Here is a 20,387-nt window from a genome sequence, read left to right as displayed (position 1 = left end):
GTTTACAAGAGGATCAAAGAAATATGCATCATTCAGGACAAAATAACTTTGGAGCGCCATCTGGTGGTTGGTATCAGAATCATCAATTGAGGCATTCAAGTTGATAGATTAGAATTGAAACTAAAAAAAAAACTCAGTTTATTGAAAAAAATTGCATTTTTTTTTTTTTTTTAACACATATTACTTCAGACATCACCTTAAATAGAAACAAATGTAATGGCCTCCCTGAACTTTAAAGTAAGTTGCTTCTAACATTTTTTGGGGGCAAAAAAAAAAAAGGAAGAAAACAAAACCAACATTTTCGACATCCAAACCACACTTAATATGTTTAAAAATCTCTCTTGAAGACAAGTGAAAGATTTTACAGCATGCAGTGATAGAGGGAGAGGTCAGTGTGTGATAATACACAAGGAAATAAATGTAGATTTATTAGTAAAAAAGGGCCAAATGGGAAGTTGGCGCTTGTTTATTTGCAACTAATGGAGGAGTATGAATGACTCCTACTCGTTATATATGTCCTGGGTCACACAAATCAAGTCCACAATTTCAGAACAGATGGATTATCTCAGTCCCAACTTCTTTTTCTCCTTCTGTTTCTTACGCACAACCTCCAGATTGCGATCTTTCCATGAACTCTTTCTCAGTTTGATAGGTCTGCTGCCCACATACCTCCCTAAAGACGAAGACAAGAGAGTGTGAATTTTCCAGATGTCCTGGATTCAGATACAAGTTTGAGATTGACTTCGGACCTTTTCAAAAAATAAATAATGTCCTGGTGATCATTTAAAATGTTTGCATTATGTTCACCAAGGCTGCATTTTTTTGATAAAAAAATACAGTAAAAACAGAAATATTGCAAATTATTATTACAATTTACATGAAGTGTTTTCCTGTGATCAAAGCTGAATTTTCAGCATCATTACTTCAGTCTTCAATGTCACATGATCCTTCAGAAATCATTCTAATCTGCTGATTTGCTGCTCAAGAAACATTTCTTATTATTAACTTATTATTATTAATGTTGAAAACAGTTATGCTGCTTCATATTTTTGTGGAAACCGTGATACATTTTTCCAGGATTCTTTGATGAAAAGAAAGTTCAAAAGAACAGCATCTTTTGCAACATTATAAAAGTCTTTACTGTCACTTTTGATCAATTTAATGCATCTTTGCTGAAAAAAGTATTACTTTAAAATACAAAATTAAGAAAAAAATCCCCAAATTTTCAACAGTAATGCATATGCAACTTTCAATAATAACTATTTATCTGCATTATATTATCCTTATTAACTCACCGTTCATTTCTCTCATGGCGCGCACATAATCGTTGGGATCTTTAAAACTCACGAAGCCGTAACCTTTTGTTTTCCCAGTGCGTTTGTCTCGAACAACCTTCGCCTTCAGAAAGGATGGATAACGGCTAAACGCTCTCGCCAGAATGTCATCGTTCACCTCATTACCCAGATCTCCACAAAATATCCGGAAATCATCTGCGAAGACAAGATTGACATAGATAATTTCTTTATGCGCTTGGCTTCTTTTAAAAGAGAAGTAAAATGAGAAGGTTGTATTGTCTAAATGTTCACACACCTGTTTCCCACTCTAATAGGCTGGTGTCCTCCCACGTGACACCAGCTGCAACCCGGATGCATTTCTTCTGCTTTTCCTGTTTTCCTTTCTTCTTATCTTCTGTGCTGGTATCAGCAGGCTAGGCATATGCAAATAAGAAATAATTAGAACAATATTCATATCAAGAATTCCTTTACACTAAACCGTTTTTTTAAATGATCTTTCTTTATCCGGTATTACACAAAACTATTAGAAATTACGTTTATGTTAATTGCTATAAAGCTGAAATAAAATAAAATATAAATATTACATGAAAAACTACAATAAGTAAGTTTGAGTTAAAGGGTTAGTTCGCCCAAAAATGAAAATTCTGTCATTAATTACTCACCCTCATGTCGCTCCACACCCATAAGTCCTTCATTCATCTTCGGCAAACTAATTAAGATATTTTTGATAAAATCAAATGGCTCAGTAAGTCTCCACTGTCAGCAAGATAATTAACACTTTCAGATGCCCAGAAAGCTACTAAAGATGTATTTGAAACAGTTCATGTGACTACAGTGGTTCAACTTTAATGTTATGAAGCAACGAGAATACTTTTTGTCAGAAAAAACAAACAAAAAAAACTAAATAATGACTTTATTTAACAACATTTAGTGATGGGCGATTTCAAAACACTGCTTCATGAAGATTCAAAGCTTTACGGATCTTTTGTTTCGAATCGGTGGTTTGGAGCATGCGTCAAACTGCCAAAGTCATGTGATTTCAGTAAATGAGGCTTCATTATGTCATAAGTGTTTTGAAATTTCAATAGTTCACCACTGAGGGGCGTGACTTTGGCAATTTGATACATGCTCCGAACCACTGATTCGAAACAAAAGATTCGTAAATAATTAACATTAAGGTTGAACCACTGTAGTCACATGAACCGTTTTAAATATGTCTTAAAAAACCTTTTTGGGCATTTGAATGTGTAAATTAACTAGCTGTCAATGGAGGCCTCACGGAGCCATCGGATTTTATCAAAAATATCTTAATTTGTGTTCCGAAGATGAACAAAGGTCTTACACGTGTGTGGAACAACATGAGGGTGAGTAATTAATGACAGAATTTTCATTTTTGGGTGAGCTAACCCTTTAAAGTGCTAAAATATGGAGCCCCGCACATGATGTGGGGAAAAAATATAAATATTTTGGCCATAGTTCGTTCCCACAACTTATTAATACACGATAAATACGTGTTAAAGTAAGTGTAAGATGTAAAATTATATTAGAAATTAATATTAAACCTCCACATGTGTAGGCTCAGGCTCTGGCATGCTCGGGCCGATCTTGCTGTCATCAGTGACCGCCTCCTTCTTTGATTCCAGGAGCCCAGCTGCCATGACTGCGGCCTGCTGCTCCGCCACCAATGCTGATAACTCCTCCTGAGAAAATGAGCCGAGAGAAGGTTTAGATAATCAGAAAAGCATTATACAGGAAACACAAGGGGATTTAAATTTCTCACTTACTAGTTTTTATTATGAATCGTGTGGTGCTTTGATATTAAATGTCAAAATAGATGCTGTGGAAACAGTAAATAGATCCTACAGGTTTCCCAAACCAATGGAACCAATGGACCAATGGAATTTCCAGGCATGGAAAACACAATTTGTAAACCTTTCCTGCAGTTCCCAAGTTTTCCATTAGCATGGGCACAAAAACATATGCAGAAAGAAAAAAGGAAGAATGGAGCTTGTTTTATCATGTGTATGTGATACACATGCCACTTGCCATTGTGTAGCATTTACTACATTGAGTGAGTGAATCAGCTGGTGACTAATTTGCATATTCATGTTTCCACAAATACTAAATGAAGCAAAAGGTGTAGAGTTACATTCAAGCTATTTTAAGGTATGAAGAAATTATTTTCACAGAAAACATACAAAAACATTTAAATATGTAATTTTGCTTATCAAAGATGAGTTTTAAGGGACAAACATATTGACTGCAGGGGGACTTTAGTCTTTTTTTTATAGTGGATATATTTTTTTCTACTTATGCTCATGTCTAAAATATTTAATCAGCTAGAAATTACACCTTGTGAATGTGATTTATATCAAATGTCAGCACTGAACTTTCAGGCAAATCAGTGAAATTAGTATATGGACTTTTTGTGAAATAGGACAGTCGAGTGTGTGTTGATTCATTACCATGCGTGCTTGTTTCTGGCTCTTGTAGTCAATTCTCTTAGGAGCAGGGGGTGCTGTGTAAACAGTGGGGGCCGCCTGTATAACACTGGGAGTGATCTTCGCAGGGCCTTGAGCCATAGGCCGCGGTGGTGCCGGAGACATAGGGTTCATGCCTCCAACCTGCCATTAATTGAGAAAAAACATTTGTGATATAGACATTTCCATTTTTACAGTACAACTACAAGGCAACCTTAAAAATACCCTGACAGCTGACTACAATTCAGAAAATACCCACTTGTGGCATGGGCCCCATGGGTGGCCCGACTGGACCCATTTGGGGCTGAGGAGGTCCTGGCATAGGTGGAGCCATCATCATGGGTGGAGGAGGTGGAGGTCTGGGAAGAGGAGGTGCTATCATGCCCTGAGGAGGTGGACCACGCATTACTGGCATTCTCTGACCCACTGGAAAAAAATATAGCAATATATATTTATAAACGATAAACCCTATATAATCAATTCATACAGTAGCCTGATATTATAAGCATATCTGAAATGTAGCGGAAAACACAGAGTGAGCTTCTGTAGGGAAAGTGCATTAGACAATTTGTCCTAAACATGAGAGATGCTTTATATTAAGGGTTAGTTCACCCAAAAATTAAAATTCTGTCATTAATTACTCACCCTATCTTTCTAAACCCGTAAGACCTTAATTCATCTTCGGAACACAAATAGTTGAACCACTGTAGGTTCAACTATTTGAACAACCGTTCAAAACCACTTCCCTACCTTTCTGGGCCTTGAAAGTGGTAATTAAATTGCTGACAATGGAGGGGTCAGAGAGCTCTCGGATTTTCATCATCTTAATTTATGTTCCGAAGATGAATTTAAGTCTTACGGGTTTGGAACGACATGAGGGTGAGTTATTAATGACAGAATTTTCATTTTAGGGTGAACTAACCCTTTAAGGGCTTCAAAATAACTCATAAGATATAGTTAACGCGTATAGTTTTCAGCGGCTGTGACAGAAACTTGCGCTGTTTAATGCATTTGATATGTGATGTTTTCCTCAGTGCATAACTTATATTTCACAGGTGTATTCACGTAAATGTAAGAAAGTCATGAAAGTATTTCCATTTTGCTGTCAGAAGTGGTCGAGCCTATAAAACTTAACAGATTTCAGTGAATGAGCACCACCACGTGTGCATGCATATTAGAAATATTAGAAAGTAATGTGATTTGGCACATAATATATAGCACAGCTTACATGGTTACATTCACTTTATTTGTTTTCATAGCCTTCAATATTGTTTGTAGGACAACACTGGGCAGGATGTGAACTAACATTTTTTTTTTTTTTTTACGAAATAAATACAGATTTTTTTTTTTTAGATCCAAATAGAAAAAAATAGAAAATGCTGAAATATATCACATATCGCCATTAAGCCAAAAAATATCGAAATATGATTTTTTTTGTACATATTGCCCAGCGATATAATTATTTAGAGATAGAGAGATAGAGATAGAGACAGATAGATAGATATAGATAGATAGATAGATATACACACACAACAATAATAATAATAATAATAATAATAACGGGAATCCTGATTACCTGGTCTCTGTAAGACGTGCGGGACAAATGCTGGACGCATCATTGGAGGAGGCGCTACTGCCGGCATAGCTACAAATAAATATCAAATGATTGTCAGCCGATTTCTATATATGACTTTGACTTCAACTGTATAATAAGAGTGTGAAATTGTTGTACCAGGACCAACAAATGTAGGTGGTGGACCAACTAAAGTGGCAGCTCTTGCCTCCAAACTCTGCTGGACCTAGAAAAAAATAAATACAAAAGACTAGTTTAAATTGATGAATGTTTAAAGGAAAGTAAATTAATGTTTTTAGGGTTACTCTCTCTCCTCTACACCTATAGCTGGTGTGTGGTGAGCGAACCGGCGCCGTTGTAATGTGACTGCCGTCGCATCATCTAAGTGGATGGGGCACACTGGTGGTGGTTGAGGAGAGACCCCTGACATGATTGTAAAGTGCTATATAAAACTCATTCATAAACCATTCATTCATTCAATCATTCAAACAAATAACCATAATTGTGTGTGTGTACTATATATTATATACACACACACATACAAAAGTTTGGGTCGGTAAGATTTTTAATGTTTTTAAAAGAAGTTTCATTCAAGAAGTTTCAAAGAAACATTTATTGTACAACTGCACAAATTATTTGTGTACAATATTTTTTTTTCAGGATTATTTGATGAATAGAAAGTTCAAAAGAACAGCGTTTATTTGAAATCTAATCTTTTGTAACATTATAAATGTTTTTACCGTCACTTTTGATCAATTTAATGCATCCTTGCTGAATAAAAGTATTCATTTATTTAATTTATTTCCAAAAAAATAAAAATTAAAACCCCAAACTTTTGAACGGTAGTGTATAATGTTACAAAAGCTTTGTATTTCAGATAAATGCTGTTCTTTTGAACTTTCTATTCATCAAGGAATCCTGAAAAAAAAGTACACAACTGTTTTCAACATTAATAATATTCAGAAATGTTTCTTGAGCAGCAAATCATCATATTAGAATGATTTCTGAAGGATCATGTGACACTGAAGACTGGAGTAATGATGCTGAAAATTCAGCTTTGATCATAGGAATAAATTACTTTGTAAAATATATTCAAATCGAAAACACTTCATGTAAATTGTAATAATATTTCACAATATTACCGTTTTTACTGTATTTTTAATTAAATAAATGCAGCCTTGGTGAGCAGACGAAGCTTCTTTTAAAAACATTACAAATCTTACTGATCCCAAACTTTTGAATGGTAGTGTATATAACCACATTGAAAATATGAAAATAAAGAAATGAAAAATTTTAGGATTTTTATTTTAAATATATATTTTAATGTTTTGTTTTTTTTATTAAACTTTTCACTTATAATAATATGTAATAAAGCAGTTTGAAATTAAAAAATAAATTAGTCAATCACAAAAATTATGTAAAAGTATTTTTACTATTAGTCTTTTGGACCCCTGCATACAAAAATATACAATGTAAAATATTAGGTTTTTTGAATAAGTAATTAATACCTCGCGGTAGGTGTTTGTACCAATGATGGGCCTGACAATGGGTACGGCTGGCATTGCCAGAGCGACTGGAACAGCTTCAACCACTGTAGGTGCCACAGGTCCTCCCAACACCTCCTGCTCGAACCTACAGGAGAAGCAACATCAGCATACATAAAAGTCAGAAATGCCTTATTTCACACACTCCAAACACACAAATAAACAGCTGGAATATGAGTGAAAAGTGAAGAACTCACAACGCCATCTCTGCCTCCATCTCCTTCAGGCGCTCTTCTCCAGATTTTAACGCCATACTGAGCGTCTTCTGCAAAAAGCAAGAAAAAAAAAAACAGTAAAACCTCAGTAAATAAATCAATAAATTAATATCTGTGTCTCAAAACACAGCAAGCTGTCTGTCTAACATTTCTGGGGATCACAAACCTTTCTCCAATGCACCTTTGATGCCCAAAAATGCTGCAAACTGCTATGATGCTTACAAAGATGCAAACCCATGCACTTCAAACATACTGCACGCCCTTAAAAGTCTGTCTAACTAGGCAGTACACTAAGTTGAGACACGACCAGTGTGTCTCTTGAAAAGAAAACAAATAAGAACGGAGTTCAAGAAGCGTAAACAAAACAATTAGACACCATCTGTGGTAAATTGACATTAATAGTCCAGTTTTACAGAAATACTGTTTAAATCGATTAACGTTAAATTATTTGAGCAATAATGTTCAGATGCCACATGATTCGGTTTTAAGGCTCTAAACTGATATAAACTTTATCTAAAGCGCTGCTGAAGTCAACTATTCTCAACTAAATACATACTCGCCGTGAAATCTGTCCTTATGAAGAAATTCAAGTCGAAGTGCAGGAATAAAATAATAAAACAGATGAACGGACCTCGATCATTTGTTTTCCTCAACGACACCGCTTGTCTGGGCGCAGAGGAATTACGTCACAAGAGTCATTCGGTCCTTCCTCGGCGCAGCGCGCAGGAAAATGAGATCATGGCTGTGTCCGAAATCGTCCCTCAATCACTTGCTACTATTCCCCTTCATTTGTTCACTGTAAATCAAAACACAACAGAAGATTAAACACTAAAAGGTCTCTGCGTATATTAATCTTGTGGAAAAAGACAACATTTATTTTTCGTATGCACTCTGAGGCAAAGCTTGTTAGAAAATAGAGCTGCGCTCATTCGCTTATCTTACTCTAGGCCAAATCATTTGTTGAGTTCAGTTCATTTTTTTCTATTAAGTACAATGAACTTTTAATAATATTTGAGTGAAATAAACTTAATTCATTTGGTTAATTTCACTTTTCGTGTTTACATGATGAGCATCTTGAGAATTTAGTGAGGCTTATGCCTTGACAGCAGGGGGCGCTACAGACTAGCGCCACAACATACCTTTTGAGCCTAAACGCCACAAAAACCGTAGGCTACAGATGACTTAAAGGATTAGTTCACTGTCAAATTAAAATTTCCTGATAATTTACTCACCCCCATGTCATCCAAGATGTTCATGTCTTTCTTTCTTCAGTCGAAAAGAAATTAATGTTTTTGATGAAAACATTCCAGGATTATTCTCCTCATAATGGACTTCGATGGACTCCAGACGGTTGAAGGTCAAAATTACAGTTTCATTGCAGCTTCAAAGGGCTTTAAACGATACCAGACGAGGACTAAGGGTCTTATCTAGTGAAACGATCGGTCATTTTCTAAAAAATACAACTGTATATACTTTAAAAACACAAATGATCACCTCACAAGTGCTTCCGCTTTCTGTATTCTTCAAAAAGTTTACGCTGTATGTCCTATGCCTTCCCTATTCAACTTACGGAAGGAACGCGGCGCCAGTTCCGGTTTTTTCCGTAAGTAGATTGGTATCGTTTAAAGCCCTTTGAAGCACTGAAACTGTAATTTCGACCTTCAACCATCTGGAGGCCATTGAAGTCTACTATAAGGAGAATAATCCTGGAATGTTTTCATCAAAAACGTTAATTTCTTTTCGACTGACGAAAGAAAGACATGAACATCTTGGATGACATGGGGGTGAGTAAATTATTAGGAAAACTTTATTTGAAAGTGGACTAATCCTTTAAGATATACGTTCACCAGAGCATTTATACTACATCCTCAAGTGGTATCATATTAATTACAGTTTTTTTTTTTTTTTCTGGAGATTCCGTGCTATCTTCTATGTAGCAGTTGTGGCACATGCAGCTACTTCCCCTCTTTTTAAAGAGAAGAAACTGGGAAAATCTTTGAGAATAACTTTCACTGACTTCCTGTTTGGGTTCCTGTTTGGTAAAAATCATCAGCAGAAACTGTTTCATTAAAGAAATATTATAAACACGTGCTCTACCCCCCAATGCTACAAATCTAACCATATGTTCTTATAATTTAAGCATAGAATAACAGAATTAAATTACAAGCACTGATTTAAGGAAGTTTTCAAAATGGAACAAGGATATCCGTTTATTGATGCAACATGCCAGCTTATATTAGGCCTGTCATGTGGAAACACTGAAGCTTACTGAAGCATCTAAAGAAATAAGTGATTTCTTAGCCAAAACCTCTAAAGGGACAAAACTCATGTTTTTCATCAGCATATTACTGCAGCTGTCTCTATCAGGTGAGTTTCTGTTTTATTTGAGTATTTTATTTATTTGTTGATAATATTATTCAGTAAATAGTGTCTATTCTCAAACTTACTGACTTGAAGACAAAATTCGCTAAGATATTTCTGCTGTAATGACAAAGCTGCCTTTTTAAAAGTTTTTTATTTACATAAACTAGGAGGGGGAATATATTAAAATAATTAAAAATAAATATAAATTAAATTAATTAAAATTAAAAGAATTCATTTCAGGGTTCACACTTTTTATGACTAAAGAATTTACATGAAGTTTCCAGTCATTCATGATTAAATGTTTCTACCCAATAAAATATTTTAGAGCTTGACATAACAAAATAAAAAACAAAAATTCTCCAAATTTCCATGACTTTAATTTTTTTTAATTATTATTCCTTTAAAACACCCTCATATAGCATACAGGTTTACCATCCCAAAGCCCATGGAACACTGCATTTTAAAAAATACATGTGTAGAAAGAACAAATTAATATAAGAAAAATGTCTTGATTTTTTTTTATAGCTATTTTAGCTTAGAAAGCTTTTAAAGATAATAAAGATTTGTCTTATTTTAAATCATTTTAAGTCATATTTGTGGATCCCTTGGAAGTGTGCTGACTGCTGAGGCCCCTTGGTTTAGAACCACTGGACTTAACAATTTACTGCTGCACTTTTTGTTCAGATCCGGTCATTGATAGTCTGTTAGAATCATCTGGAGCAATGATTAGAATCAGAGCAATGATGATTTACTGGAGCCTTAACAAATATTTTTGTGTGTTTCAGCTGCTCTGGCTTCATGGTCAGTTTCATACAAACCTCGTTCCATATGTGTTTTTGAAAGATCATCTGTGGATTTCACCTGCTCATTTGATTATCCATCTGTTTACACACTTAAAACTACAAAATGGTTCAAACCAAAGAAACCTCAGAAACAAGACGGAACACAGCAGGGAATATTTGTCCATCACTCAGAGGTGGCAGAGATTGACCAACTGTACAAAAACAGAACAGTGTATGCAAACCAAGACAAAAACTGCTCCTTGCAATTACACAATATCTCCAAAAGTGACATTGGAATATATTTATTTCGCTTTGAAACAGATTATCGTGGAAAATATACTGGACTAGGTGGCATAAACCTCAATGTAGCAGGTAAATGAAAGACAAATTTTTATGACACATGAAAACTCAGACCACAATCCCTGTTGTAAAGTGACCAGCATATGTTGTGTTTTGGATGCTGGTGTGCTGGTGTACCCATAGCCTTATAGTTAACGGAAAAAAAAAAAGAAAATTCTGTCATTAATTACTCACCCTCATGTCAAACCTGTAAGAGATTTGTTCATATTCGGAACACAAATGAAGATTTTTAAAGGAAGTCTGAGAGCTTTCTGTCCCTCCATTGACAGCTACACAACAACCACTTTCAAGGCCCAGAAAGGTAGTAAAGACATTAAAGTAATCCATGTGACTCCAGTGGTTTAACCTACATGTGTATATATATATATATATATATATATATATAAAATTTACCACTTTATTTACAAAAAAAAAAATTATATATATATATATATATATATATATATATATATATATATATATATATATATATATATATATATATATATATATATATATATATATATATACACACACACATACAGTACAGTCCAAAAGTTTGGAACCACTAAGATTTTTAATGTTTTTAAAAGATGTTTCGTCTGCTCACCAAGGCTACATTTATTTAATTAAAAATACAGTAAAAAACAGTAATATTGTGAAATATTATTACAATTTAAAATAACTGTTTTCTATTTGAATATATTTCACAAAGTAATTTATTCCTGTGATGCAAAGCTGAATTTTCAGCATCATTACTCCAGTCTTCAGTGTCACATGATCCTTCAGAAATCATTCTAATATGCTGATCTGCTGCTCAAGAAACATTTAATGTGTAAAACTGTACAAAATATTTGTGTACAATATTTTTTTTCAGGATTATTTGATGAATAGAAAGTTCAAAAGAACAGTGTTTATCTGAAATCTAATCTTTTGTAACATTATAAATGTCTTTACTGCCACTTTTGATTGATTTAATGCATCCTTGCTGAATAAAAGTATTCGTTTCTTTAATTTCTTTTCAAAAAAATAAAAATAAAAATTCTTACTGACCCCAAACTTTTGAACGGTAGTGTATAATGCTACAGAAGCTTTGTATTTCAGATAAATGCTGTTCTTTTGAACTTTCTATTCATCAAGGAATCCTGAAAAAAAGTACACAACTGTTTTCAACATTGAAAATAATCATAAATGTTTATTGAGCAGCAAATCAGCATATTAGAATGATTTCTGAAGGATCATGTGACACTGAAGACTGGAGTAACGATGCTGAAAATTCAGCTTTGCATCACAGGAATAAATTACTTTGTCAAATATATTTAAATAGTACACAGTTATTTTAAATTGTAATAATATTTCACAATATTACTGTTTTTTACTGTATTTTTAATTAAATAAATGTAGCCTTGGTGAGCAGACGAAACTTCTTTTAAAAACATTAAAAATCTTAGTGGTTCCAAACTTTTGGACTGTACTGTATATATATATATATATATATATGATTTACTACTTTATTTACAAAAGAGCAGTGTTTCATAAAATTGAGGATAAACCACTGGAGTCACATGGATTGAAAGTAGTAGTTGTTTAGCTGTCAATGGAGGTGCAGAAAGCTCTCAGATTTCATCAAAAATATCATCATTTGTGTCATGAAGATGAATAAAAGTTAATAAAAGTACAGTTTTGGAATGACATGAAGGTGAGTAAATGATGACAGAATTTTCATTTTTGTTGGGTAAACTAATCCATTAGCCATCCATATTTCCTTGGTCAACCAGCTTCAATCAGAAGGACTATGTTGATCAAACCAGTTTCATGAACAATTTCAGTTCTGCTGGTCTACCATTGTAGACTGTAAGTCAGGATGGAATCTGATGCTGGTTTAGCACTGGCGACCATTAATTTAGTTTTTTTTAATGTGTCTTTTTAAACCAGTTTCTGATTGCATTTCATCAATCTACCACTTTTAACAGTTCTACCTTTTAGAGTAACAGTGACAACGCAAAAGATGAATGGACGCATCCATGAAGGAGACACTGTGACATTGAGATGCAGCACAGAAAACTGTACCCCGGAACAAGGGCCGTTTGCCTGGTTTAAAAACCACCTTCTGCTTCCACAAGCCACTGAGAATGAGCTCCGAATCTCTTCTGTCTCTCACAATGATTTTGGCAACTACTCCTGTGGTCTGAAGAACAGCAGCCCAAGTTCAGACAAAATATTGCTTGATGTGAGATGTAAGTTTACATTTAACCTAAGGCTAGATTGTTATTTAAAAACGTAGTAAGCTGCCTAAGTAGGCAGTATTTTAAGGCATCATAGACACACTCCTGATGCATAGACTGTGCCGAACATACAAGTTTGAGGACAGTAAGATAAAAAAAGAAAGAAAGAAAGAAATTACTAAATACCGTCGTCGACGACGCCCTTTGAAGTTAAACATTAAATGGACAGACTGGTGAAATGTGACAACTAGCCTACTATTAAAGTATGAATTTGATGTAAACAATTGATCTCCATAGTATTCACATACAGTTCGGGGACATAATGTATTAGCCCAACAGTTACAGCATGAAATAATAAAAGCTCTAACTTTTTACATAATAACATTTAAATCTATAAAATTTGTAATCTAAAAATTCTGACTTTTTTCTCTCAATTATGAGTTTATATCACAATTCTGAGAAAAAAAAAGAAAAAAGTCAGAACTGCAGGACATAAACTCGAAATTGTCAAAAAAGTCAATTGGGGGATATATGTTATTATTTTATGGCTCCGTCCACAAAATACGTCATCGCTCATTACAAACACCAAAATAGAAGGTGTGTTTGACTTGAAGCGGCGCTGCGCCAGTGTTGCCAAGTCCTCGGTTTTCCTGCAGAATTGGGCTACTTTAACACTGTTGCCGCAGGTTGTTTTTCATGTCCGCGGGTTGAAGCGACCCCAAATAACATGATATGTAGCGCCTGGAATGCGAATTTTACCAGGGGAACCCTGCCAAAACGCGAATTTTACCCCCAGGAATGCGATTTTTACTGGGTGACCCCCCGAAATGCGAGTTTTGGGTAGTAATTGGACGGGTTTTGTTGTGAAAACTTGGCAACCCTGCGCTGCGCAGACCGAACGGTATGTGATGTAGTTGAGTGACGAAAAAGAGGCGAGGATCTCCGCAAAATCCAACCACAAGTGGTCAATGAAAACGCATTTGAAACTTATGATAATACCAGGTGTAACAGTAATGCGTCCATATTAAATGTTAATGTTAAATATTTGTTAAATATTTAATGTTAAATATTGATGTAGTTAATGTTAAATATTAATGTTTCCATATTAAACATGGATTTACGTATAAAAAATGAGGAAGCTTAACAGTTTCAAGAGATTTCACTAACCCTAACTCATTTCAACTGCACCATTACATACATTACATTACCAATCCTGTTGCTTCTCCCCACAGATAGTCCAAAGAATGTTGAAATAACCATTTTGACATCTGGAAAGATAGCACAAGGAAACTCACTGACTCTGATCTGTAAGAGCAATGCCAATCCTGCAGTGACAAACTACACTTGGTTTAGGATCCGAGATGCGAACATTTCTTCTATAGGATTTGATTGTGAATTCTCCATCAAAGCTGCCAGTCAGAAGGATGATGGACAGTACTTCTGCACGGCCAAAAATGACATGGGTTCTCAAAACTCTATGATCGTAGCACTGAAAGTCGAAGGTAATAGGGAATATTTCTTAGGTTGTATTTGGAATGGAACACTATAGCTTAATGCAGTAAATATTTATAAAAAAATATCATGTGAGGGGTGTCCAAAAACCTTTTTCCCCATTTTGAGAAAACATAAAATCTGTGACTTTAGTGACCATTTACCCAAATTTACCCTCTTTTTGTTTGTTTGTTTCTATAGTGCATGATCGACATTTCTTGCTGTCTGCAACAGCTTTGCTTTTCTTTGTAATAGCTGTACTGTTAGTCCTGTTTGGTCTCAATATAAGGTGAGTGGATGAACAGCATGTTGAAATGCTGAGAGAACATGCAGTTCATATGTGTTAAATGTGATTGCATGAGTTTGTACTTTGTGGTAATGACACTACATGTTACACAAGCCCTTGATCATCACTTCCCATCATCATTTACTGAGTTCAGTCTTATTACATTATTCAGTGTGGTGGACAAGCATGCAATCATCTTATGCAACGTTTTGCACTAGTAGCTAATACTAATTGATTTACATCAATCATTGTTTCTTAATCTTGTGACTAGTATTCTGATCATTTTGAATTATTAACAACTAAATTGGATCTTAATTTTATGGATTTTGAAGGCAAAGAAGTCCCAGGAACATATAGCTATTTTGAGTTATATGTTTACAAACACATCATGTAAAGCTATATTGCAAATCTGTTCACATCTTTACAGGAGGAAACAGTTTACACCAAAGAAGCAGCCCACAAAACAGGTATTAAATCACATGAACAATTCATCTGATTGTAAACAAGCATGAAGCTTCTGTAGCTTGTAAATCTGTTTTTTTTTTCACTTTAATCCGATGGTCCACTTTAGATATTCTACTAACTATAACTTTGCAATACATGTCAACTTATTCTAACTTAACAGTCTACTAATACTCTAAACAGAGCTAGTTGACATGTAGCTGCAAATTAATGAGAGTAAGTTGCAAAGTTACTTATAGTTAGTAGAACTTCTAAAGTGGACTATCGAAATGAATAAATATCTACTGCTTTATATTTGATCAGACACCTGCAGTCACTGTCACAGAGGCGATCTATGAGAACCTGAGAAAATCACCAAAGTCTGAAGAAAGCCATACCAACAACCTGATATATGCAGATCTAAACCTTCCTTCATCAACCTCAGACAGGTAATGAATAAAATGTCTCATCACCAGCCTGATGATGATTGTGTATTGTGGTAAGTAGCCATTTTATAAAAGCAATAAGGTACTCGAGGCTAGTGTTGTATCATGAATAAGTCACTTTGCGTCGTGCCTTTCAACCCCCTTCAGCCGTGACTTATTCACGATACAGCACAGCTTCGAGTACCTTATTGCTTACATTAACAGCCAACAGTAATATGCATGCTAATAAGCAACTAGTTAATAGTGAGAATTGGACCCTAAACTAAAGTGTGACCAATGTTTTTTATTGATTGTTTTATAGACCACGTTCCAACAGTCAAGAGGCCGGCGCCGTGGTCTACAGCCTTCTCAGTTACAAATAGTGAATGAATCTCTGCACTGTGAATAATGAGCTTCAGCAAGCACGTGTTGTAGATATTTTTCTCTTTTTATTCAAAAGAATCAAATGCCTATAGTAAATAAATTTACATTGAGTACAAAATTACCATAGGTTCAAACATTAGAATGAGTATAAAAGCATTAAAGAAATAATATATACAATGTACAGTGAATGTAAAAAATTATTAATAAATCTATATGTACATCTTTTTGCATGCATCTGTATTTACATCCACATTTAATGTCACTTAACCAGAAAAAAAAATACATACATAGTGTATTTGATCTAACAATATATGATTTTGAAAAGATAACACTGTTAAAACAAATAAAATTCAAAGTTATATCTATATTAAAAATGGCTCTTTTTTATCTTTAATAAAGTTTTTATCGTTCACATAAAAATGAATCCGGTGTCAAACGCCTTTAATCAAGATTTTATACAAGCTACAAGCATATGTTAAATGCGCAATAAATTAACACTAGTAATGCGCTGGTGAAATATTATGCTCCCATTCTGACATTAATTTTATACTTTAAAATGTTAACATCATATCCTACTGAGCTGCATTCTGCATTTATCTGCTCACTACTGAACATCCATTCAGCTCACGCAGCATTTGTCATGTACAGTATCTACAGTGCTAGATCACACTCATAATGCTCTTAAACATCCTACATTTACATGTAGTGCAATCACAATTTAATAACAAGCCTAATCTAAATCACACGGGACTCGAACGTGTTCCTGCGATTAACAGTCGTCTTCATGATGTTTGTATATTTGTTCCAGACTGCATCACTTAAAGGGTCAAGTGTGTCAAGTTTCTCAAACATTCCCCCATCTGTCATTGGTCGGACAAATAGATAGTCCCGCCCCAAATCTCATGCTATTGGTTGAGTCAGTCTTGCTTTGTTGGGCCCGTCAAGATGCTCAAACAAACACAGCAATGTTTTCATAGCACCACAGAGCTATAGTGTTTAAACCTTCATGGGCTACAAATGGATTTCATATAGTATTTTAACAACAACAAAAAAGATGCACTTCACCATTAAGCTCACAATCGGATGTCCCGAGATTTGTGTGAAATTTCTTCACTCAGTGAATTCAAATTGTGTCCTGTGTAAGCTCTTCCTCTACGCCTCTCCTGTTGGATCAGTAGATTCTGGTTTCTTCCTACAAAAAAGGGAATATATCATTATTTCTACAGTGCAAATGACACAGAAGAATACAAAAAGCTGCTTTCTGGGTGTACAGTATGAGGCAGCTGAATTGTTATACTTGTTTTCAGGGGGAATTGATAGTAAAGAAAAGAATAAAAATTGTGAGACAAGGGTTTTAAAAAATGGCAGTAAGAGTAAGTTACATTACGACTTAAAGGAATAGTTCTCCAAAAAATTAAAATTCTGTGATTATTTACTCATTGATGTTTACTAATGGTTTTTCATGTTTTTTGGATCGTTTTCTGTCATGATCACCAGTTGGAGTGCCCTACTTAGCCTCCAGAGGGCACTCCACCCCGGACCATTACCTCACCACTCGGACTTCAATTCCCATAACCCACTTCCCGGACTCATTATCACTTCATTGCACCCAGCTGTCTTGTATTACATTATTAGTGTTCTGTCTATTTATACCTAGTTTGTTTCTGCTTTTGTTATGGATGTTTTGTTTATGGTCACTGGAATCACTGTTTGTTTTTCTTTGTTTTGTATGGACTGATCTGTGGATTTTGACCCTTGCCTGTCTGATTACGTTTCTGGATTACCCGATTAAAGCTGCGTTTAGATCTAACCTTCTTGTCTCTGTGCATTCCGTGACAGTTTTCAACTAAAAACTAAACAATTTTATGCATTTTGGCCGTTCATTTACACGACAAGTGTGTTTTGGGGGCCAGAAATGCAAACATTTGAAAACGGGCTTCAAAGTGAAAGTTTTTGAACCGTTATCGTCTCTGTGTAAACTACAAAAACTGTGACGTCATGCGCTTCCATATAGAGTACCTCAGGGATGACGTGTTTTTGTAGGCCAACCTGGAAGTTAGCGGCGCACAGGTTCCCTTGGTTGAAAGCCTATGCATTTTTCCCATAGGCTTGTGGAAAATCGCAGAAAATAGGCTCTGTGTTTAACAAAGGGTTATGACACTTACACGTTTTGTCTATCAAGATAATCTTTACAAGTTAAAACAACATTTCTACATTTTGAAGCCTAAATAAAGTCGTCAGATATAAAAAGCTAACAGTAGGCTATAAACGAACTACCATGGTCGCGGATCAACGTCGTCACCACCAAGCTTCCTCAAACTCTATTTAAAAAAAACAACGTTATTTAAAAACATGCTCGCTGATTATGATCTGCGCTGCGTATGAATACTTATCCACTTTTTCATGAGAAATGCTGTCCAAATGTCCCATTTTTAATGATGACGTCTAAAGTTTTTAGCACTTTTAGCACTTTGTTAGCAACCACCATTTTTAAGACACATTAAAGGTTTAAAAAATCATAAGCGGGTTATAACTGGTGTGTTTTATGTCATAGATCAAAACGTGAAAATATTTAGAGGCTTTGTTAACCACAGACCTTATTTCAGGCGATTTAGCAAAAACCCATTCAAAAAACCCATAGACTTAACGGCGTTGGAACCAAAAGCCCTAAAATGCTAACTTGCTTCCGGGTTTTGCCTACAAAAATGCGTCATCCCTGAGGTACTCTATTACATATTCAGTCTATAGGTATGTAGTGTTTCTTTACAAAGTGATATCGCCAATCGGTTTTAGTTGTTTTCGTGGATCCATGTGAACAGAGATAATTTTGACAATGTTGCCTTCTGTATGCGAAAAACTTGTCTTGAAAATGTACCCTAAATCAGCATGTACTTTACTTGTATGGAAGACATAAGCTCAGACATTTTGACTAACATCTCCTAAAGTAAGTCACACACAGCTGAAGATGAGTAAATGATGACAAAATGGCTATTTTTGGGTGAACTATTCCTTTAAGTCTGGTTGCATAACACAAAACCCACATGCCATTTTTTGTGAATGACAGCTTTGATGCCCAGCTGCATTCACCCCTTTGAGTTTGGCACCTACTCGAATTTGGTAAGAGGCGCTTTGTCACATGTGACTTCTGAATGAACACCATTCACTGCCCCACTAGGTGCCTGAAGTTTTGGGATGCTGCCTCGGGGAAACGTTAGCCCACTCAGCTTCATGTCTCTGTATCAAAGGACACATGAGGACTGAAGCTTAGAGCGGTGAAATCACACACAGGAAACAGTAAATCTGTCTAAATGCAAACCTTGAAAACTGGACTATATATATATATATATATATATATATATATATATATATATATATATATATATATATATATATATACACACACACACACACACACACACACGTACATATATATAAAATATTTTAAAATAATATTTTTTTAACATTCATTAACCTTGGTTGTTAGTTAAAAATGTGTAATTATATTGTTAGAAATGCTTAAGAACATTTTTTTTTTTTACAAATAAAATGTTAAAAAGAGAATGAGGCTGTATAGAATTTAACATCAACCAATATTTGAAAAGGCTGTAAAAATTTAAATTTAAATTTGGAATTAAATCTTCTTCATTGTTAGTTTGTCTTAACTATTACATTAAACTTTATATAACCCTTTATATAACCTTAATTAGGTCAACCATATTGCTGAGTGTTATCATCATTTTGGTTATAATCATTTTTATATTTATGGTTATAACAATATTTTTTGTCATTATTACATACAATTCTAGTTCATAACAGTGAGTAATACAATAAAACGTAATTATTTTTTATCAATAATTTATACTTTTCTGCCAATCTTTGCACATCTTGGCATATAGGTACTGTACGTACAGGAATAGTTCACCCAAAAATGAAAATGATGTGAGGACTTTTCCTCACACAAAGCTATCATATGAATTCAGAAGACTTGGGATATAATATACAAGTCTTGAAGATTAACTTTTTTTTTTTTTTTTTTTACTTAATGGTGCTATTTGTCTTTTTGCATCTACTTTTCTTCTATGAAATTGTCTTTTGAAATGTAGAGATGGGGTGAACCATTCCTATATGCAATCACTATGATCTAACATTATGTGCAAACAATGGCTCTTTGTACGAAAACTAGGGTAGAAAAAAACAATCCTATTGTCTATCTCTGCAACATAAACATGGAAGGATGAAGTTATCTTACCCATTTGAATTATTCGCCTCTTCATCCATCCCTTTAGACTCTGGCAGTTTGTGTCCAAATAGTTTATGAGCGAGGAAATTAAGCAGGCCGCAGTGGTTGGTGTAGCAGCAGAAAGCATCTACTGCTACCATCAGCACCAAGAAGATGAACATTACAATGCCCACCACACCACCTTTCCCCAGCATCGGCTGACTGACTGCAAGAGAAAGAGGAAACAATTCATTTCATTAAAAAGTGAAAAGGGTGAACTGATTGTTTAAAGAGATAGCTCACACAAAAATAAAATTCAATCAT

The 20,387-nt window shown here is 34.7% G+C and overlaps 3 protein-coding genes across 10 annotated transcripts in view; 1 reads left to right on the top strand and 2 right to left on the bottom strand.

Annotated features, from left to right (window-relative positions):
* Positions 1–108: 108 nt before the first annotated feature.
* On the bottom strand, positions 109–7,898 carry rbm42 (RNA binding motif protein 42). Of its 5 annotated transcripts, none has more exons than XM_048152466.1 (11): positions 7,739–7,898; positions 7,090–7,157; positions 6,857–6,980; positions 5,508–5,574; positions 5,352–5,420; positions 4,035–4,201; positions 3,761–3,919; positions 2,858–2,995; positions 1,591–1,708; positions 1,296–1,490; positions 109–673 (listed from the first exon to the last, which is right to left on the bottom strand). In XM_048152466.1, the coding sequence occupies exons 1-11, from the start codon at positions 7,745–7,747 to the stop codon at positions 561–563; spliced, it is 1,227 nt and encodes a 408-aa protein (XP_048008423.1). In that variant the 5' UTR covers positions 7,748–7,898; the 3' UTR covers positions 109–560. The 5 variants fall into 5 exon arrangements, with proteins under 5 accessions (XP_048008423.1, XP_048008425.1, XP_048008424.1 ...); XM_048152468.1 differs by having other exon boundaries at positions 7,668–7,897; XM_048152467.1 differs by having other exon boundaries at positions 7,664–7,895.
* Positions 7,899–9,018: 1,120 nt separating this feature from the next.
* Positions 9,019–15,923, top strand: cd22 (cd22 molecule). Its single transcript, XM_048152469.1, has 8 exons — positions 9,019–9,474; positions 10,257–10,625; positions 12,566–12,829; positions 14,050–14,319; positions 14,510–14,597; positions 15,022–15,061; positions 15,360–15,484; positions 15,783–15,923. Exons 1-8 carry the CDS (start codon positions 9,435–9,437, stop codon positions 15,841–15,843), a joined length of 1,257 nt encoding a protein of 418 aa, XP_048008426.1. The 5' UTR covers positions 9,019–9,434; the 3' UTR covers positions 15,844–15,923.
* The window catches only part of ncam3 (neural cell adhesion molecule 3), a 30,241-nt gene continuing 25,743 nt past the window's right edge, over positions 15,890–20,387 (bottom strand). For 3 of the 4 annotated variants that reach the window (XM_048152459.1, XM_048152461.1, XM_048152462.1), the window contains 3 exons: positions 20,094–20,289; positions 18,953–19,078; positions 15,890–17,036 (listed from right to left, as the gene is read on the bottom strand). In XM_048152459.1, coding sequence (XP_048008416.1) covers positions 16,997–17,036; positions 18,953–19,078; positions 20,094–20,289 — 362 coding nt within the window. In that variant the 3' untranslated portion in view covers positions 15,890–16,996. The remainder of the gene's footprint in view (positions 17,037–18,952; positions 19,079–20,093; positions 20,290–20,387) is intronic. The other variant, XM_048152463.1, reaches the window with a different exon arrangement.

This window comes from Megalobrama amblycephala, linkage group LG13, assembly GCF_018812025.1.
Source record: "Megalobrama amblycephala isolate DHTTF-2021 linkage group LG13, ASM1881202v1, whole genome shotgun sequence".
Classification (NCBI taxonomy): domain Eukaryota; kingdom Metazoa; phylum Chordata; class Actinopteri; order Cypriniformes; family Xenocyprididae; genus Megalobrama; species Megalobrama amblycephala.
The sequence above is the reverse complement of the archived record's forward strand: the minus strand, read 5'-3'. Positions and strand labels throughout refer to the sequence as shown.

Coding starts and splice junctions, on each gene's coding strand:
- rbm42 (XM_048152464.1), bottom strand. CDS start 7,345: ATGGGTTTGCATCTTTGTAAGCATCATAGCAGTTTGCAGCATTTTTGG. Junction 3,920..4,034: donor CCATGGGGCCCATGCCACAA/GTGGGTATTTTC, acceptor AATTAATGGCAG/GTTGGAGGCATGAACCCTAT. Junction 1,491..1,590: donor CCTATTAGAGTGGGAAACAG/GTGTGTGAACAT, acceptor TTGTCTTCGCAG/ATGATTTCCGGATATTTTGT.
- cd22 (XM_048152469.1), top strand. CDS start 9,435: ATGTTTTTCATCAGCATATTACTGCAGCTGTCTCTATCAG. Junction 10,626..12,565: donor CATAAACCTCAATGTAGCAG/GTAAATGAAAGA, acceptor CACTTTTAACAG/TTCTACCTTTTAGAGTAACA. Junction 15,062..15,359: donor AGAAGCAGCCCACAAAACAG/GTATTAAATCAC, acceptor ATATTTGATCAG/ACACCTGCAGTCACTGTCAC.